At 42.1% G+C, this 16429-nt stretch overlaps 1 protein-coding gene across 2 annotated transcripts in view; it reads right to left on the bottom strand.

Moving 5' to 3' along the window:
• The window catches only part of satb2 (SATB homeobox 2), a 243207-nt gene extending 228758 nt beyond the window's left edge, over positions 1 to 14449 (bottom strand). Inside the window, exons 1-3 of one of the 2 annotated variants that reach the window (XM_080198766.1) lie at positions 14373 to 14449; positions 10531 to 10773; positions 6624 to 6800 (exon numbers count right to left, since the gene is read on the bottom strand). In XM_080198766.1, the coding sequence (XP_080054892.1) occupies positions 6624 to 6800; positions 10531 to 10708 (355 nt within the window). In that variant the 5' untranslated portion in view covers positions 10709 to 10773; positions 14373 to 14449. Of the gene's footprint in view, positions 1 to 6623; positions 6801 to 10530; positions 10774 to 12677; positions 13250 to 14372 lie in introns of those variants that run through there. The other variant, XM_080198767.1, reaches the window with a different exon arrangement.
• Between the last annotated feature and the right edge of the window lie 1980 nt (positions 14450 to 16429).

The raw sequence follows: 16429 nt of genomic DNA, 5'->3' as shown, positions 1-16429 counted from the left end.
ATAAGTAACTTTGGATAAACTAACAATAAAACATATTTTAACAGAAGCAGAAGTAGCTTATGACACAGTATTCCCCTGAATACAATATGAATTCACCAATAAGAGATTCACACACCTAAAAAAATTGTATTCCATGGTTCTTGCTATTACAGTAGCATGTAAACATACAATTCTGAGCTCCAATAATCAAAGAATATTAGGCTCCAAGTCTTATCTTTCTGGACACTATGTCCAGAAAGATAAGATATCTTTCTGGCAGCCAGAAAATCCCACCCTAAATCAATGGACCTTTGCTTGGTCCTCCCCCCTCCAACCCTCCCACCCCCTCTAAACTTCCTCTCAATATCTTGACTAAGCAAAATGTCCAATATGACTGTTACTTAAGGTGCAGTTCAAGAATAAATTCAAAACAATGGGGGCAATTTTCTGACCTCACCGCATAGATTGTGCCGATCACAGAAAATAATGTGTGAGCCTAAAAATCAGTTCCACTCCCAGCGCCAAACAGTTTGCGATCATCACACTCCTTTCTACTAACGCAAACTGGAACACACCCAAAAAGGCAGATTAGCATGAGATTGACTATTTTCCAATCTCATTAATGGGTTTGGCATGCAATCATTCCTCTCCATTAATGTTCCTACCTCTCCAGCACGATGTCACACAGGCACGAACCAGTACTGGTCTCCAGTAGTGACCAACTGTCACTGCCAGGGTGGAGACCAGGTGTGATGGCCACAGTGGGGGGATTCTGATGCCACTGAAGCCCCCGGGTTATCGAGGACAAAGCCGGGAAGTGTGCATTTGGCAGTGCCCATCTGGCAGTGCCTACGGGGCATCCTGGAAGTGACAGTTGGTCAGTGTCAATGTTTCAAGGCAATGCCAAAGGGGTGGGGCTATGACAGGGGGCATGTTGGAGGTCAGGCAAGGGGACCCATTGGAGGACCCCAATTCCACAATGTTGGTGACCGTGTCAGGAAGAGGGTGGGGGACCATGCTACTGATGGTGGGGAGGGGTGGGGGCACATCCATAGAGAAAGGGAAGGGTCTCCCAATGCTTTGTGAGATCAGGGCATCCTTGTAAAGTGATGCCCAAACACTCTGCAACCAGGTTCACTGGCATGTTTAGGTCCCCTCACTGCAGTACCAGCGAGCAACTCACCATTCTCCCAAAAAGTGACGGAGTGTGGGATGATTGCAATCCGGAGCATGTCTGAGAGACCAGTATGGATCACACTGGTATTCACGCCATGATGTCATTTAGGGCAGAGTTTTCTCAGAAAAATTCTAAGTGTCAAACAGGCAAGAAAACGGCAGGTTTTCTCTCAGGTTTTTTCCAGCAAGGATGGGGGGAATTGTAGGTGGATCCTCAGCTCGTCTATGAAGGTGGCTGCTGAGCTCTAGGGGCACCACTACACAGGTGCCCAATCTCCTATCACTCCTCATACCCACCCCCCCTTGCTGGATATCATTATCGCCCCACCCCCCCCGAGGGCTGCCCCGGACATCTCACAACCTCGATTGCCAGCGGACTTCAAACCCCTGATCGCTGCCTGCACCAATCAACCCCCTCTCCCACCCCACACACTATCTCATCACCCAAGACATTGCCCACACCCCTGGTCACTGGCCTGGACATGTCCCCAGTCCCAATTCCCACCCCCCAATGATCAATCCCCCCCAGTAGCTGGCCCAAACTTTGCCCTCCCTCCCACCGATCACTGCTCTGGATAGGGACAACCCCCCCAATCACCGTACCTCCCCCCCTCGCCGTCCTCAATCATTGGTAAGTGAGCCCAGACGATAGCATCTGGGACCCAATAATGTTAATACTTAAAACAGCTTCAGCGCAAAGCTGATTTCGCTAGCAAAACAGTGCTGCTTACATCAGGGAAGGTGAGAAACTGGGTGCAAGCCCAATTTTTCACCTCTCGCCCTATCTTAGCAGCTTGCCACACTGGCCAGTACTTTATTGGGAAAATTCTGCCCAATTTAATAGAAATTGAAGGGATGTACTCATTATAATAGTTGGTGCTTTCACCAAATATGAGAGGTGGATTAGGAGTAGTCTATTATTGATGAACATCATCTACGTGGTCATTAATTATATAAGTCCATAAGTTCATTATAAATATCCCATTATAATTAAAATAAGATTAGATTTGTTTTAGATATGTTTCAAACCTTACCAGTCTCACATATTCAATGATTAGGATAACCTTATTTTAACATTTGATTTTGAAAGTGTTATTTCTATAACAAGTAAAGTTTGAATTTTAGATTCTCCATAAAAAATAAGGGGCAGGATTTTCCAGCCACAGATGCTCCAAGACAGAAATTCCTGCCCACGCTCACTGGACCTTCAAAAGGTCCACCAAATTTTCTGTCTCACATGCTACAATTCTTACAATGGGTGGGATGGGAACTTTCCATGCAAGAACTAGCTATCCTTTCTTTTTTGGGATTTACTTAGTTTTGCAATTTATGCTTTTCATATAAAAACTGAACACCAAATTGCATGCTTGCTTTTGATAATAAATGTTTGTGTGTTTTTAAAATTTAAATTGTCTCATTAGGTCTCCTGCATCAAACACTCAATGAACCCAATTTCTATTCTCTTTGTATGGGGAAATAGTTCCCCCAGATCTTTATAATATCCAGGAAAATTACAATCTAGCTAAAAATTAATTGAAAGTAAGACTGCCAGGAAGAAGGGAATAATCTTGACTCTTTTCCTTTGGGTGGAGGCTGTTTAGATTCAGTGGACTAAGTTGTGTGTCCTTGAGCCTGACTCCCTCTAGCTGAATTTGAGGGGAGTTTATCAGGAGGTACGCCTGAATTTGAATAGCCCCAAAAAATACACCACAAAATAACCACTGCACTCAAAAACAAGTTGCCTTTTTATAGTGTCTTTAAAGTAGGAAAGTGCTTCTCAGGAGTACAAGTTTAAAAAAGGATTGCAAACCAAAAAAATATATGAACTGTTGATAAAAAAGTAAATCAGAAGTAATTTTAAGGAAGGTCTTAGAAAGGGAGAGGGAGGGAAAGTAATTTAGAGAGAAAATTTCAATACATGAGGCCTAGGTAACTGAAGGCAGAGAGATGAAGGAAGAGAGAATGCACAAGACTTAAAGATGCAGGAAAATACAATGTTTTGGAGGAATGTTGGAGGAGGTTAGGGAGGACAAAAGCAAAAAGAGAATTAAATTGGAGAACGAAACATTTATGTTTGAGATGTCAGGGAACCAGGCACCAAAATAAATCAACAAATATATGGGTAGATGAGTGAGTGGGACTTAATGGTGGATAGGATACAAACAGCAGAATTGAAATAATCAAATTCGGAGATAACCAAGACATGAATGAGTGTTTTCATGGCAGATGAACTGAGGTAAATATAGGCTTTGTGATGGAGAGGGTATGTGGTTGGAAGCGCAGCCCCAGGTTGAGTAGACTGCTGAGATTATAAACATCTGATTCAGATGGAAGCAGCAGCCAGAGAGGGAAATAAATTTAATGGTGGGTGTAGAAGGCAATGGTTTTGGTCTTCCTAATAGCTGATCTGTGTCAATCATATGCAATGTCTATCCGGGGTTACAAAGGGACAGTTAGAGGGTTCCAGCACTGGGTTCTACCTGTCCTTTCACTTCGTACAACTTATTATTAAAAAAAGCAGAGAGGAACTAGTCACTGATCTTCAAAGCCCATCCAATAAAAGTACATACCTGCAATTTGAGCATGCGCAATTCAGAATTTTCTAACTATTAATCAACATTCTGGGAAAGAATGATGTACACTCTCAGTTATGTGACCTGCTGCTGGTAGGAAAAGGTGACCCCACTCTGCAATAAAATGTTGGAAAATTACCCCTCATAATAAAATTTACAAAATAACTTAATAAAGCTGGATCAAGGTGACATCACTCTCCTGAGGCTAACAGATTGCCTGGCAGGTATCAAAGAGTTAGTTTGAGGTTGTAATCTAACCAGATTTCAGAAGCTAAACTTATTTCTCATATATCATGCATTCTACATAAGAACATAAGAACATAAGAAATAGGAGCAGGAGTAGGCCATCTAGCCCTTCGAGCCTGCCCCGCCATTCAATAAGATCATGGCTGATCTGTCGCTGCTCAGTTCCACTTTCCCGCTTTCTCCCCATAACCCTTAATCCCCTCTCTTATCAAAAACCCATCAACCCGCGCCTTAAAAATATTTAGCGAGGCAGCCTCCACCATTTCAACGGGCAGAGAATTCCAGAGATTCACCACCCTTTGAGTGAAGAAGTTCCTCCTCAACTCCGTTCTAAACCGCCCCCCTTTTATCTTGAGGCTGTGCCCCCTAGTCCTACTGTCTTTTTTGAGCGGGAAGAGTCTCTCCACCTCTATCCTATCTCCACCTCTTGATTACACAAATTCTGCATTTATAATCCTGTTTGCAGGGATGGCATTTATGCTGTAAAACTTGCATAATTGGATGGGAGCCTGAATGAGTCAGGGGCCTTGAGTGGGCCCAATTGTCATAACCAGCGCTTGCTGCAAGCAAGTGTCAGTCCAAGTAGGCCAAATTCTCGACCTAATGTACTCTGGCTCCATACAATTGGTCCATGTGGACTATGACCCAATTTTGGCAAAGTCAGGGATTGAGTTCGGGCTGTACAATACAAACAAGTCAGAGATCCCAAGCAGGACATATCAAACTTGTGCACGAGGTTCTCTGTCAGGCAAAACCCCACACACCCCAAGACCACTACCGTCTGTTCCCTCCCTATGACATTCCATTATGTGGGATGGAGTGGGATTAGAAACTAACTCGTTAGTTGGTTGCTTTCACAAACAAAACCATATTTAGAATTTCTCCCCTTTTACTTTATATAGTTTGTTGAATCATCCAAGAGGGAAGACTACCTTTTTAACCAAGCTTTTGATCACTAGTTGTAATGTTTCCTTTTTAGCTCTGGGTTCTTTTTTTTATATATGATTACATCCCCTTGAAGGGCCATCAGACATTTTACTTCATTAAAGCTGCTACATGAATACAACTTGTTGTTGATTATTAGGGTGTAGATTTCTACATGGGTGGTGTCAGCACTTTTGGAAGATGTATTTCTGCAATCTGAGGCTCACTATCCCTGAGTTTTCCTCTTATGAAGCTCGAGGGCCTTGCGTCAGGTAATTCCATTTGAAAACCCAGATGAAAGTCCAAAAACTCTCTCATTTTGATCAACAAGGTTGGAGTGGGAGTCAAAACTGGATTTAATCCTGGGCCCGTAGAATGGCAGATCAGTGTTTTACTGAGTTTAAGACAGCACGATCAAGCAAAAGATCCAGCTAGCTCACCTGAAATATTGCAGCTAGAAATATTGAACCACCGAGAATTCAGTTATGAGTATAATGTCAGTACATTATTATTAGGGAGAATATACACTGAAGTCCTCAAATACTCTTCAGGATCCAATTACAGAATTCTTGAGTATTTTTCATTATCCAAGCTATTAATGCAAATTGCCATGAATGGCATCGTTGTATCTCTATCAGTATCAAAAGGCACAAATTGTACATGAAGTGACCCCACACAGTCCAGCCAGTTCAAACAAACCAAAATGAGGGAACAAAGTATGTATTTTTCTACATAGACCAACACCCGTGATCCCATCTTAATATATTTTAATGAATTCTAAATGTTGAACTCCTACACTAATGGCAGTTAAGGCCTGATAACAATGAATTGGAAAATTTGATTTTCAGTTAGATGATAAAAAAAGGCATGGAATATATACAGTATGTCTTGAGATGTGTTTAGACAATTGATACAAAGTTTATTTTGGGCTTCACACTGCTGTTAAACCTGTGCTACGTATATTGTTTTTTCAGGACCAGAATGAACCCAAAGCAAAGTTTTGCTCCTGTGTTAGGGTCAAAAACCTAAACCTGAATTCAGGCCTCATTTACACTATAACTGCAGGCCACAATGCTAACACTACAGTACTAGGTTGTGTGGAATGGATGGGAAAAAGAAATTCCAGCCAACAGTCCGAACTGCCCAACAGTGACATAAACTTGGGACATTTCTCCCCCCTCGTTGAATGTATTCTCCAAGTATTAAAAAAAGATTCATTGTATGGTAAGAGACGCGTCACAGCACCTTCCTGTCCAATGCATGTGACACCATTAAAACAAATTGCTTAATATCCCAACATTTGGGTAATTACAACACCACAATCAAATGTCATGATATCTTGCTGTTCGTGATTCTGCACATTTATCTCCCAACCAAGAAATATAAAATTAGGAAACTCTTCCATATCAAATCACTAACAGATGATTTTTGATGCCCTAAGACATAATAGCATTGTAATGATTATAATACTGTGTCATGCTCAAACCGCTTGAGGTCCTATTGATATGAATTCTGTGGGATGTTACCATTGTGAGGTTGCACTTCACAGAAATAGTGACCAAACTCTCATTGCTAAAACATTTTTACATCGCAATGAAACCCAACTTTTTTTTGCCTTCACTCCACAGCAAGTTTCTCATACTGGATTTAAGAATGATTTTTCCTCTTCCCCTCTTCAAATCAGAACACAAATGCAGTGGCCAAATAAAAGAGAATGGATCCTACCTTGAGCCTGTGCTGCCGAACTGTGGGAATATCCAAGGGATAACAGGGCTGTCTCGATGAGCTGATTAAACAACACGTCTTTCCGAATCAGCACAAATTCAGCATGTTCCTCTTTGCCTTCGCATTCTACAGGATTGTCCGACTGCTCCACCACACAGAACACAGGCAGGGTTGATCCTGAATGTGGGGTGGAAAAAATCCTAATAACACACGGGCTTTTGTTTCGAAAACAGTCAGATCTGATCACAGCGCAGTCACTAGTTAATGCTGTTTGACAGGACGTAGATTTTCTCCGGTGACTTGTTTATTAATGCTAGCTGTACACCGATGCTTTTGGTAAACAGACCAGATTTCAGAGCTCAGAGAGTGTCTTTATTGAGTACTGCAGCTCAATGCAATCTTGACTGCCACTGTCTTTTAACCTAGCTCGTGCACAACTCTGAAAGTCACTGGGGAGATTGCTTTAACGACATTTTAGTTTAATTTGAGCAAAAAATAATACTACTTAATTCCCTCTGAAACGCTGACAACATGCACAGCAAGCACATTAGAGGCAAGAGGTCTCAGAACAGACGTAGAAGTGCAAAGTCCTCTGAGAAAACAGAAAACATTTGCTGCCAGATTCAGCTGCAAAATGAAAAACTTGTTACACTTCCCAAACGTTTAAACAAAAAAAGTTATTATTTGTCTAGCAGGGATTTATCAAGGATTTTTCCAATTTAAAAAATCAGACCATTTGCAAAATATTCTCACTCAGTTTAACTTGATTTTGAGCAATGGATTTTGACGAGGGAATGGGATTAGTTTTTGACTTGCAGAATAATTGGGTTTTGTGGTACATGCGGGAAGCTGCATCAGAATATTAAATCTTGACTTGCTCGCAGTATCCCCACCAATGTTAATTCTGCTTTCTCATTGTGTCAGACTCATTAACTGATGTGTACAAATTCTTTAAAGGTGACTCACTGTTCAAAAAACAATGTTGAAAAACTTACCACAGGGGGAAAACGAAAAGAAAAATGAACGTTAAAATTGACTGCAGTTCTTTATAAGTCTAAGTCTAAGGGAGCGCGGGGATAGTACTCTCTAAATACCGACTCAATTAAGATCCAGATACAGAAAACGTGGCTAATCAGTCAATACGTAACTCTGGTCAGGTCACTCTGTGCTTTCTGCAATGAGTACATTGCTAAGCAAAGGTGATCAGTAGAAGGCGAGAATGTCGAATGCTGAAATCTCACTGCTAAATTTGCAGATTCAATCCGGCAACGGTGTATGGCCATGCTTTTTCAGTAAATACTTTACTGTCGGCAAATACATTTACAAAGTGCATCCAACAGCCCCATTCTGTAAATGTCAGTCTTAGTTGAGAAACAAAGTACAAACAGATGGCTCGATTAGAGACTGGATGTGCTAGAAGGGGACAAACTTCAATAGAACAAAATAGCGTATTATCATTCTTCGGGGTTTTCTGCAATCTGGAGACACTCGGGAATGAATAGACAACCGATGCCGGTTAGAAGGTAAGGAATGCCTCCTATAGGTAGGTCCTACTATAATATTTATTCTTCTTTAATTTATAATCATGGAACCATATATTGCAGAAGAGGCCCCACAGCCCTTTTGCACCAACTCGCGAGAAGCACCTGACCTCCCTACCGAGTCCGATTTACCAGCACTTGGCCTATAGCTTTGAATTTTGTGACGTGCCAAGTGCTGATCCAGGTACTTTTTAAAGGATGAGAGACAACTCACTTCTACCACCCTTCCAGCAGCTCTGCACATAAATACAAACTCATATCTCAACCAAATTTTCCTGCAGCCTACCGTTTGCAAAGCTGCAGTTTATTTCCATTTGGTAAGCTTTTTAACATTGTTTTTGAATAGTGAAATTTGAACGCAGAACCTGAATAATTTACTAAGCTTGACAGTTTAACAAATGTTATACTTTGCGTCATATTTCAATTAGATTGACTTATGGATGTCACACCTTGCTCTGGTGACAAATGGGATTTGAGTACTAAATCTCGAATTTACATGCACGTTGTTCCTCGTGAATGTTAACTGCTGATTTTACGAGTTATATATACATCCGAAACATTTTACACCTTCTTAACAAGTGCAAATCTATACCACATAACCATAACTCCGCGACATATACTAGTGTCAACATTTTCACTGTAAAAATCTTAATGGTGCAGTCATTATCATCTAACTGCTTCTTTATCATTTATTCACTTAGACCCCATGACTTCACCAAGTGTGATTACCAAATTGCCTCGTGGAATTTAACTTTCTTTCCCGCAATCCTTTAAAAATGAATCTGTAGATTATTTCCTATTTTGTTTTAACTGGAATAATGTTAACTAGAGTAACAAGGTTGCAATATTTTAGTTGTTCTAATAACCTGAGTCTATCGCCACTGTGGGATTAAACCAACATCTGACTTGTTCAGACTTCTGACAGGGACTACAATTAAATTAGGAATCCAAGACAGTGAAAGCAGATAACTAAATATCCTGGATTACCGAGGATATATGAAGATATAAGGGAACTGTTCACAAATAAACACCCCCAATAACAGCTCGTGCAAATGAGAGGTTAGTCATTCCCTCGGTCACATTCACAGAGAACACAAGATTCGACAGCTTTTCAAAACTCGCCGGGGCTCCTGGAGAGATAACACTACCTAGCGCCTTTATCCAACAACATTCTGAGGTTCCCTAAAATGGTATCAATTATTCAGTGAACATGACTAACAAATCTTTTAGTTAGCATTGTTTGTGTTTTTTCGGTCTGGTTTTACAATTTAGCTATTCATGGCTCAAACTGGTGGTTTTAATAATTCGGATTTTCGACTCTAGAAATCCTCTTCTCCTCCGAAAACGGGTCACAGCCCGTTCATCATGTTCACCCAGACACACACTGGTACTTCCTGCCGTTTTATATAGCCCAATCCAACTCTTAACGCTACTAAAGCATTGAAAGATGTGAACAACTGCTTCTCTGCGTGACAACGTGTTTTAAAGGGCAGAATGAAGACGGGCTACCAGAAGAGTTGTGCTAACAAGATTACAATCTAAAGATGGTGCGACGAAAATCTATATTCAGTCAATCTCGTTAATGTACTGGCGGCCTTCGGCCATAGTCAGATAGACTGGTGTACTTTCACTGGAGGACAAGCTACAATATCGGGCAATAAAAACAGAAAATGCTGGATAAATTCAGCGTCTGTGGAACAAGAAACAGTTAACATTTCGGATCTAAATTATCCTTCTACTATCTAAATAATCAGTTTGTAGAAGGATCATTTCGATCAGAAACTTTAACTACCTTTCTCCCTCCACAGATGCTGAATGACCTGCTGAGTTTAGCCAGCATTTTCTGTTTTTATTTCGGATTTCCAGCATCCGCAGTATGGATGCTGGAAATCTGGAGAAGTTTGGGACATGCTACTTTTACTTTGCAAATATGTGCAGGTACCCTTTCATATTCCCTTTCACTCACTGCCACGATTAGAGTCCTAAAATTCCCTGTTAACTAGTACACCCCTCTCAACATTAGAGCATTTTAAACGAATCACTTCTGGTTTAAAAAAATGTCCTTTAAATGCCCCAGAACGAAATGAGACCGCTAGCACAGGAACCTGCCGGCGGAAGCCGTGGATAACGTTTAAGTGGCAAAGAGCCCATTAAGTTTTCCCACTTCGGGGAAAGTCTGGTGTCTCTCTCCTTGAACGGTGACAAGGGGGCTGATAGGAGCTGCTCATACTGGGCAGGGCATCAAATCTGCCGAGCTTCTTCCTGTAATCCTACACCGAGCACACAGAAAGTTTAACCAACGTGAACCCTGACACCCAGTGTGAATGTGGCCCTTGCTGTCAGCTCCCAGACTCGGTACATCATACCTCCCAGCGCCTTGACTGGGGAGCCATTGGATCTCCGTCTGCTTCCGTCTGTCGGGCTACCATTCGGCTCCAGCCTGGCCTTCTTACCGGGGGGTGGACCTTGCGCCTCGGGGCTGCTGTTTCTTCTCTCGGGGCTGTCTCGGGGGTAAGGATGGGGGCTCGCACTTCTCATTTCCATTCTCCGCCACGGGTGGGTGGTGGTGAGAGCTCCCGGAGGCAGATCACCGTGGCGATTGCATAGACCTGTGAGAGAAAACAGTCGGAAGAACAGAATATGGGTCAAGTTTATTCTGATTACAGTGCGCCGACTTGCCCGACCTCGGAGAACAAGTATCTCCGTTTACATTTGGACAGATCACACACGCACGGTGATTAAAATAAAGTCGATTTGCTTCTTACGTAGTAAAAAGTGGAAGCTGTACTGAAGATACAGAGCCTCTGAACATACCTTATGGAATAGAAATTGATCTGGCCCACCCAAAACCGTTCCTATCAATTCATATCTTTTTTTAAAGAAATCTGCAGTTAATGGATTAACTTATTATTGTAACAACAGATTATTGTAAATGTGACGTGTAAGTTAAGACTTTGTCAACTTAAACAGACCTTAAACTCCTCGAATGGACTGCGAGAAACGAACATTTCGGCATCAAAATGCATTATATCAAAGCTTTCACTTAAATGAATTTGTCACTTTCTAACGCTTCAAACAGCTGTTTGACATTTTAACTCTAACAAGAAGCACTTCTCCTCCTACACTTGGGGGGATACTGCCGTTTAACTGCATCGAGAGGTAGTAACAGCACGCTGCGAAGGATTAAAGTTATTTAATGTGACATTGTAGCTATATCTAATGTTTCTGTCACTATCTCCTTTGGTTCAAATCCAACTTTTTAACAGCTGCTCTCTTTTTAGGTCCTTCACCGGAGAGGCGGCCGTACCTCTCTCTTTAGCAGTGTGAAAAAAAATCTCTTCCCACTGTGTCCCTGTGACTTACTATTAGGATGTGCCTGTAAAGTGGATGTACTGAAATATGACTCTGGCCATGTGTGAGAAGCAGGGGATCCAGGTCTAAATGTTTAACAAGCTGAATCTGTAGTCAGATCCTCTGTGTTGACGGCTCCTGCCCGATTTCGCATTCGGGGGGAGGGTGTGGATGGTGAGGAGGGGTCGAGAGAAAGTGAAACTCACATACACACAACTCCAGAGGTTTTCCTTCAAGCGGTCACTCCTTGTCACAAATCAATAATAATTGAAACTCTCTTTTATATACAAAGAAAACAAGAAATATTGAAAACAATCTTTTCCAAAATTCCAGTTATGAAGACAAACTTTCAGGGGAGCTGCCGATCCAGTGCGGAAGGAAGGGGGAGGATAGATTGTGTCACTTTCATCATATCTCTCTCCACAGTGCAGACGGTGGGACTGACAGCGACAGAATGAGAAAGAAATTATTAGTTGCGTTGACTCATCAGCACTCCTCTGGTTGTCCTTTTTGCATATCACTGCTCGCTTCCGTTCCTGGTCCGGGAAAGACTCTTTTTTGTCTGTGCAACATCCACAGCGATACTAGTGATGGAGCCTCTAAAGTGAAAGAGGGACAGAGAGAGGGAGGGGACAGCAATGTTGCTGCTAGCGTGGCTCACTCAGATTGATTAAAGGAATAAAACATGAGAACCCCATTTTCTTCCCGTGTTTGGCGCGCAGTAATTTTTAATCAGCTTGATTACTGTAAGACGGTTTGCATTTATTACAGATAATAATACCACATGACCAGATCATTAGATGCCTCGATGAGCCCTTTGGATGCACGCAACACAGCAAACACTGACACACACACACAGACACACAGACACATACTGACACACACTGACATAAACACATACATTCAGACAGACACACACACACACATAGACACACATATAGATAGACGCATAGACAAACAGATACAGACATAGACACATACACACAGACGCAGACAAAACAGGCACATAGACACATACATACAGGCACAAGAGTGAGAAACACGTGCAGTAACACCGATACAGGCAGCCATCCAGACTCACAGAGGTGCATATATACAGAATTACACTCTCCTTACAAAGTGCCATCCTAAATTCCTATATAAATGTATACATCGTACACACACGAAGAAGTGCCTGTCAAATGGTGATGCGTTCATTACACAGTTTGTCCTCCCCTGGGTGTTCATCAACAATCAAACCCATAGTACACTCTCTGGCTTTAAAAAAAATCAGCAGCGCTCTGTATAAATAAAACAAGTCCACTGTCATGTAAAATTAGTTAATGATAAACTGCGTTTTGATAGACAGATGCTTTCGACTTTTAATAATTTATGAGCGCGAACGTAAATTTGTCTGGCAGCCCGCGTTGAATATTTAATAAAGTCAACTCTTATTTTTCTCTCTCCCCTCTCCCATTCTTTCCATTTGTTTTCTCTATTAAACCCAAATATCTAAAATGCCGCTAAGCTGTGTGTGTGCCTGTGCAGACAGGCAAGGGGAAAGGGCGGGATAAGGAGTGCACCGGGAGTTTCTGGGCTCCGACTCCAGTTGCTGGAGAGTGGGGATGCCGTTTCCTCCTTCGCCCTCTCTATTCTCATATTTGACACCAGGACAGATTATCTGTTCCAAACCCAATGCGAAATATATCCTCCGGAGAGAGAAAGAGAACCTACACGCGCATACATATCTCTTAACATCTTTCCTTTTCCTGCACCTTGATTGACCAGGATTCCCTGCATCAGACAAATTGCGATTTTGGTTTGAGCAGATCAATGGACAAGAGGTCAGTTCATTAGCGCTGCTCAATAACAGAAACTTGCTGGCGTTATTTCGTTGCTGCCTTGGGCTGTTAGGAGTCAAAGAGCGTTGTTTAAGGTGGATCGGAAGCGTTTCAAACCAACTTGCTCCATTTCAAAAAGCAAAGTGCATTCGGACAATGACCCAAAAAAACGATTAAAATTTCAGTTAACAAGTACACGCTGCGATTGCCACATTATTTAACCCCTTGTCTAAATCGTGAAAACAAAGTGCAGCGGGACTTCAAGCACCCCAGCTCCCCACCCCCAAAACACACAGACTCTTAAAATGAACCCCGGGGTTTACGCTGGATTTTCAGCCTCAGACTAATTACCAATATTTCAAAAAACCAAAGAGAAATCAATGTCGTTATTTAATTCAGTCTCTGAAACCACAAAGACAGATTTCCGTCTCCCTGAATTGTAAGGTACAGCCAGATCCGACACTGCGAGCTTCTCAAAACAACCAGTCACATTCTTCCGCACCACCATGACTACATGCGGAATGAAAACCGACATAAATATGTTATCTATTAACTTTGGTACATCTGCAAACTGCAACATTGTAGCCGCGTTAAGGTGATGTTGTAAAGTGTCTATTTGAGAGATGAAAACAGAATATTCCTCCTCTGGCAGCTACATTTTGGGTGAGAGTTGGGGGCTATTTTGCTAATTGGGCTTTCTCCGTTTCATTTAAAAACAAAAGTCAATCTTTAAGATAGGTGATTGTGAATAATGGGAATAACCCTTCCCAGCTCCTGGACACAGATCCTCCTTAAGTTGAGGGGGGAGAGAGCCGCCCTTACGGTGGCGCCACTGTGCCACACAGCAGCAGCAGCAAGCAGCAGCGTAACCGGATCGCACAACTCGAAATTCCTGCCTGCTCTGGCCTGCCCTGGCCACCACCCGTCTCATGTCAATCGGCCCTCAATCACCTCGAAAATCAAATAAAGTAGGGCCAATCGGGATTTGGATGGGGGGAGGAGGGGGAGACACACACTCACACAACAGAAACATTTACCTTTCCGGGGAGACGATTCGACTAAAGAAACTGCGAGACGAGAAAGAGAAATCCAACTTGGAAGCGACTCGGGAAAGAGGGGGGGGTGAATCTTCCCCCCTAAAAAAATGAATGTCAAGGAGTCCTGGAGAGTTGAGTGAAATGAGCCGGCCGCAGACGCTGAGAAGTCAGTGAGTAAAAAGCGCTCAGAAGCCACACATCAATAGCCTGATAATATCTATCTCCAGGATGATCAGCGTGTTGGCGTTCAATACGGTCTCGCTCGATATTCATTGCATTATAATTGGTTTTAATTATAGATCTGCAGTTTAATGCCCATCCGACGGCATCTGTCGGCACGTTGACTGGATATTGAGTAGTTTCCAATGGAGGTTCACAGTTTGCTGCATGTTTCCCCTACACAATGTTTGCAGAAAGTGCTGCTGCGAGTCAGTGTTTCTCTCCTGTGTGGTATCATGTATTAACTACTTAATGCATAAAATATGACGGCTGACTTCAAGGGTCGACAATTAATTACAGAAGTTTGTTTTTTAAGGGGCGGAAGTTTGACGATGCGGGGGGAGGGGGAATTAAATGCCTGAAACTGAGAAGCTCGCAGATGTAACTGATTGGAATGGAAAATTGGATTTTTTTCTGGAGTGCATGGCAGCCTCCCACCCACCCGCTACCCTCATTTAGCCGGGACTGTTTCTTCCTAACGCTGGCCTGTGTTAACTAAGAGAGTGTGAGCCGATCTCTCTGCTTGTCATTGTCCGGGGCAGATAAGTTTCAAGCCAGCAATCTGTCTCGAGGTGTCTTCTCCCCAGCCCCAGAGGGAAAACAAAACCCCAATACATTAAGAAATGTATCTGTTCCAACTCAGATCGGAAGGGTGTAAATATATTTATTCCTCGCGTCAGGCTATCACAAACAAACACACACACAAGTTACTAAATGAGGGGAAGATGTTTGAGAGATCGTTCAGGCTGTTCAATTTTTTTGTTATGAATCCTACATTTAACTGGCTGGCGACTTTTACATCCTACACATGTGCATCGCTTTGGAGTGGCCAGGAAAGAGTGACAAAGTTGAGAGAGAGATTTGAAAATAGACTTTTCATAGGAGAGAAGCAAGGATGAAAATTTAAGCAAAGGCTCGTTTAGGTCGTTTCATGTGACAGTTTGCACAGGCCGGAATCTGCAAGAGATTAAAGTACACCCTCCACCTCGTGATTTACTTTTGTTAAATACTCGTGATCTGTCTCTCAAAAACTACTGCAACCATTTAAATTATACTTTTTATGGATGATACTGACCATGAAATGACCACAGTATTGGAGTTGGTTAAAACATGCCACACAGACTGAAGAATTCTTCAAAGTGTCACAAAGATCTACAAATAATTATTTCAATTGCCAGGAAAGAGAAGGCGTCCCTTTGACTGTTTATTGTGAAGAAAACCCTGTGATCTGCAAGCCTCTCCACGTACCTGACGACAAGATCTCACAGAGTGAGACTCCGTGACCCTTAAAACCTTTTGAGCAACTCAGTAATATACTTTTAAAAAACATTCTTACCAAGGCAAGCTTGGAACATATCTTCAGCGCGAGCAAGCTGCTAGATCTCTTCCCCAGGAACAACTTGAAAGTTCAGATCGATTTAATAAATTCAGAAATAATTGATGAACCTATGGGGACCAGGATTATTGCGGAGAAGGGAAAATGCGATCAGTGAACAATGTCACAAACTCCCTTGAAATGAAACAGATCTTTCCCGAGGATACTAACTGCACACAAGAAATGGTCACAACTTCCAAATCATTATATACATAAAGGCCTTTCAGTGGAGCTGAATCTCAAAAAGCCTCGGAAAAGAGTCTTATGTTCTATTTTAATGTTGTAATCCATATTGAGTACCTCATTGAGGTTACGTTTCAACGCACCTATGATATGAGATGTATTAAATGTTAAAAAGTGTTAATATTCATTTCTCGTTAACATCTTAACAATAAAAGTTTGAAGATTAAACTCGGGTGTGATTATGTGTTTTATAAGTTTTAATCTACCCACCTACTTTTGC

The sequence above is a fragment of the Carcharhinus amblyrhynchos genome, chromosome 11 (assembly GCF_965287045.1).
Source record: "Carcharhinus amblyrhynchos chromosome 11, sCarAmb.v2.hapA, whole genome shotgun sequence".
In the NCBI taxonomy this organism is placed as follows: domain Eukaryota; kingdom Metazoa; phylum Chordata; class Chondrichthyes; order Carcharhiniformes; family Carcharhinidae; genus Carcharhinus; species Carcharhinus amblyrhynchos.
This window is presented reverse-complemented; position numbering and strand designations above follow the sequence as displayed.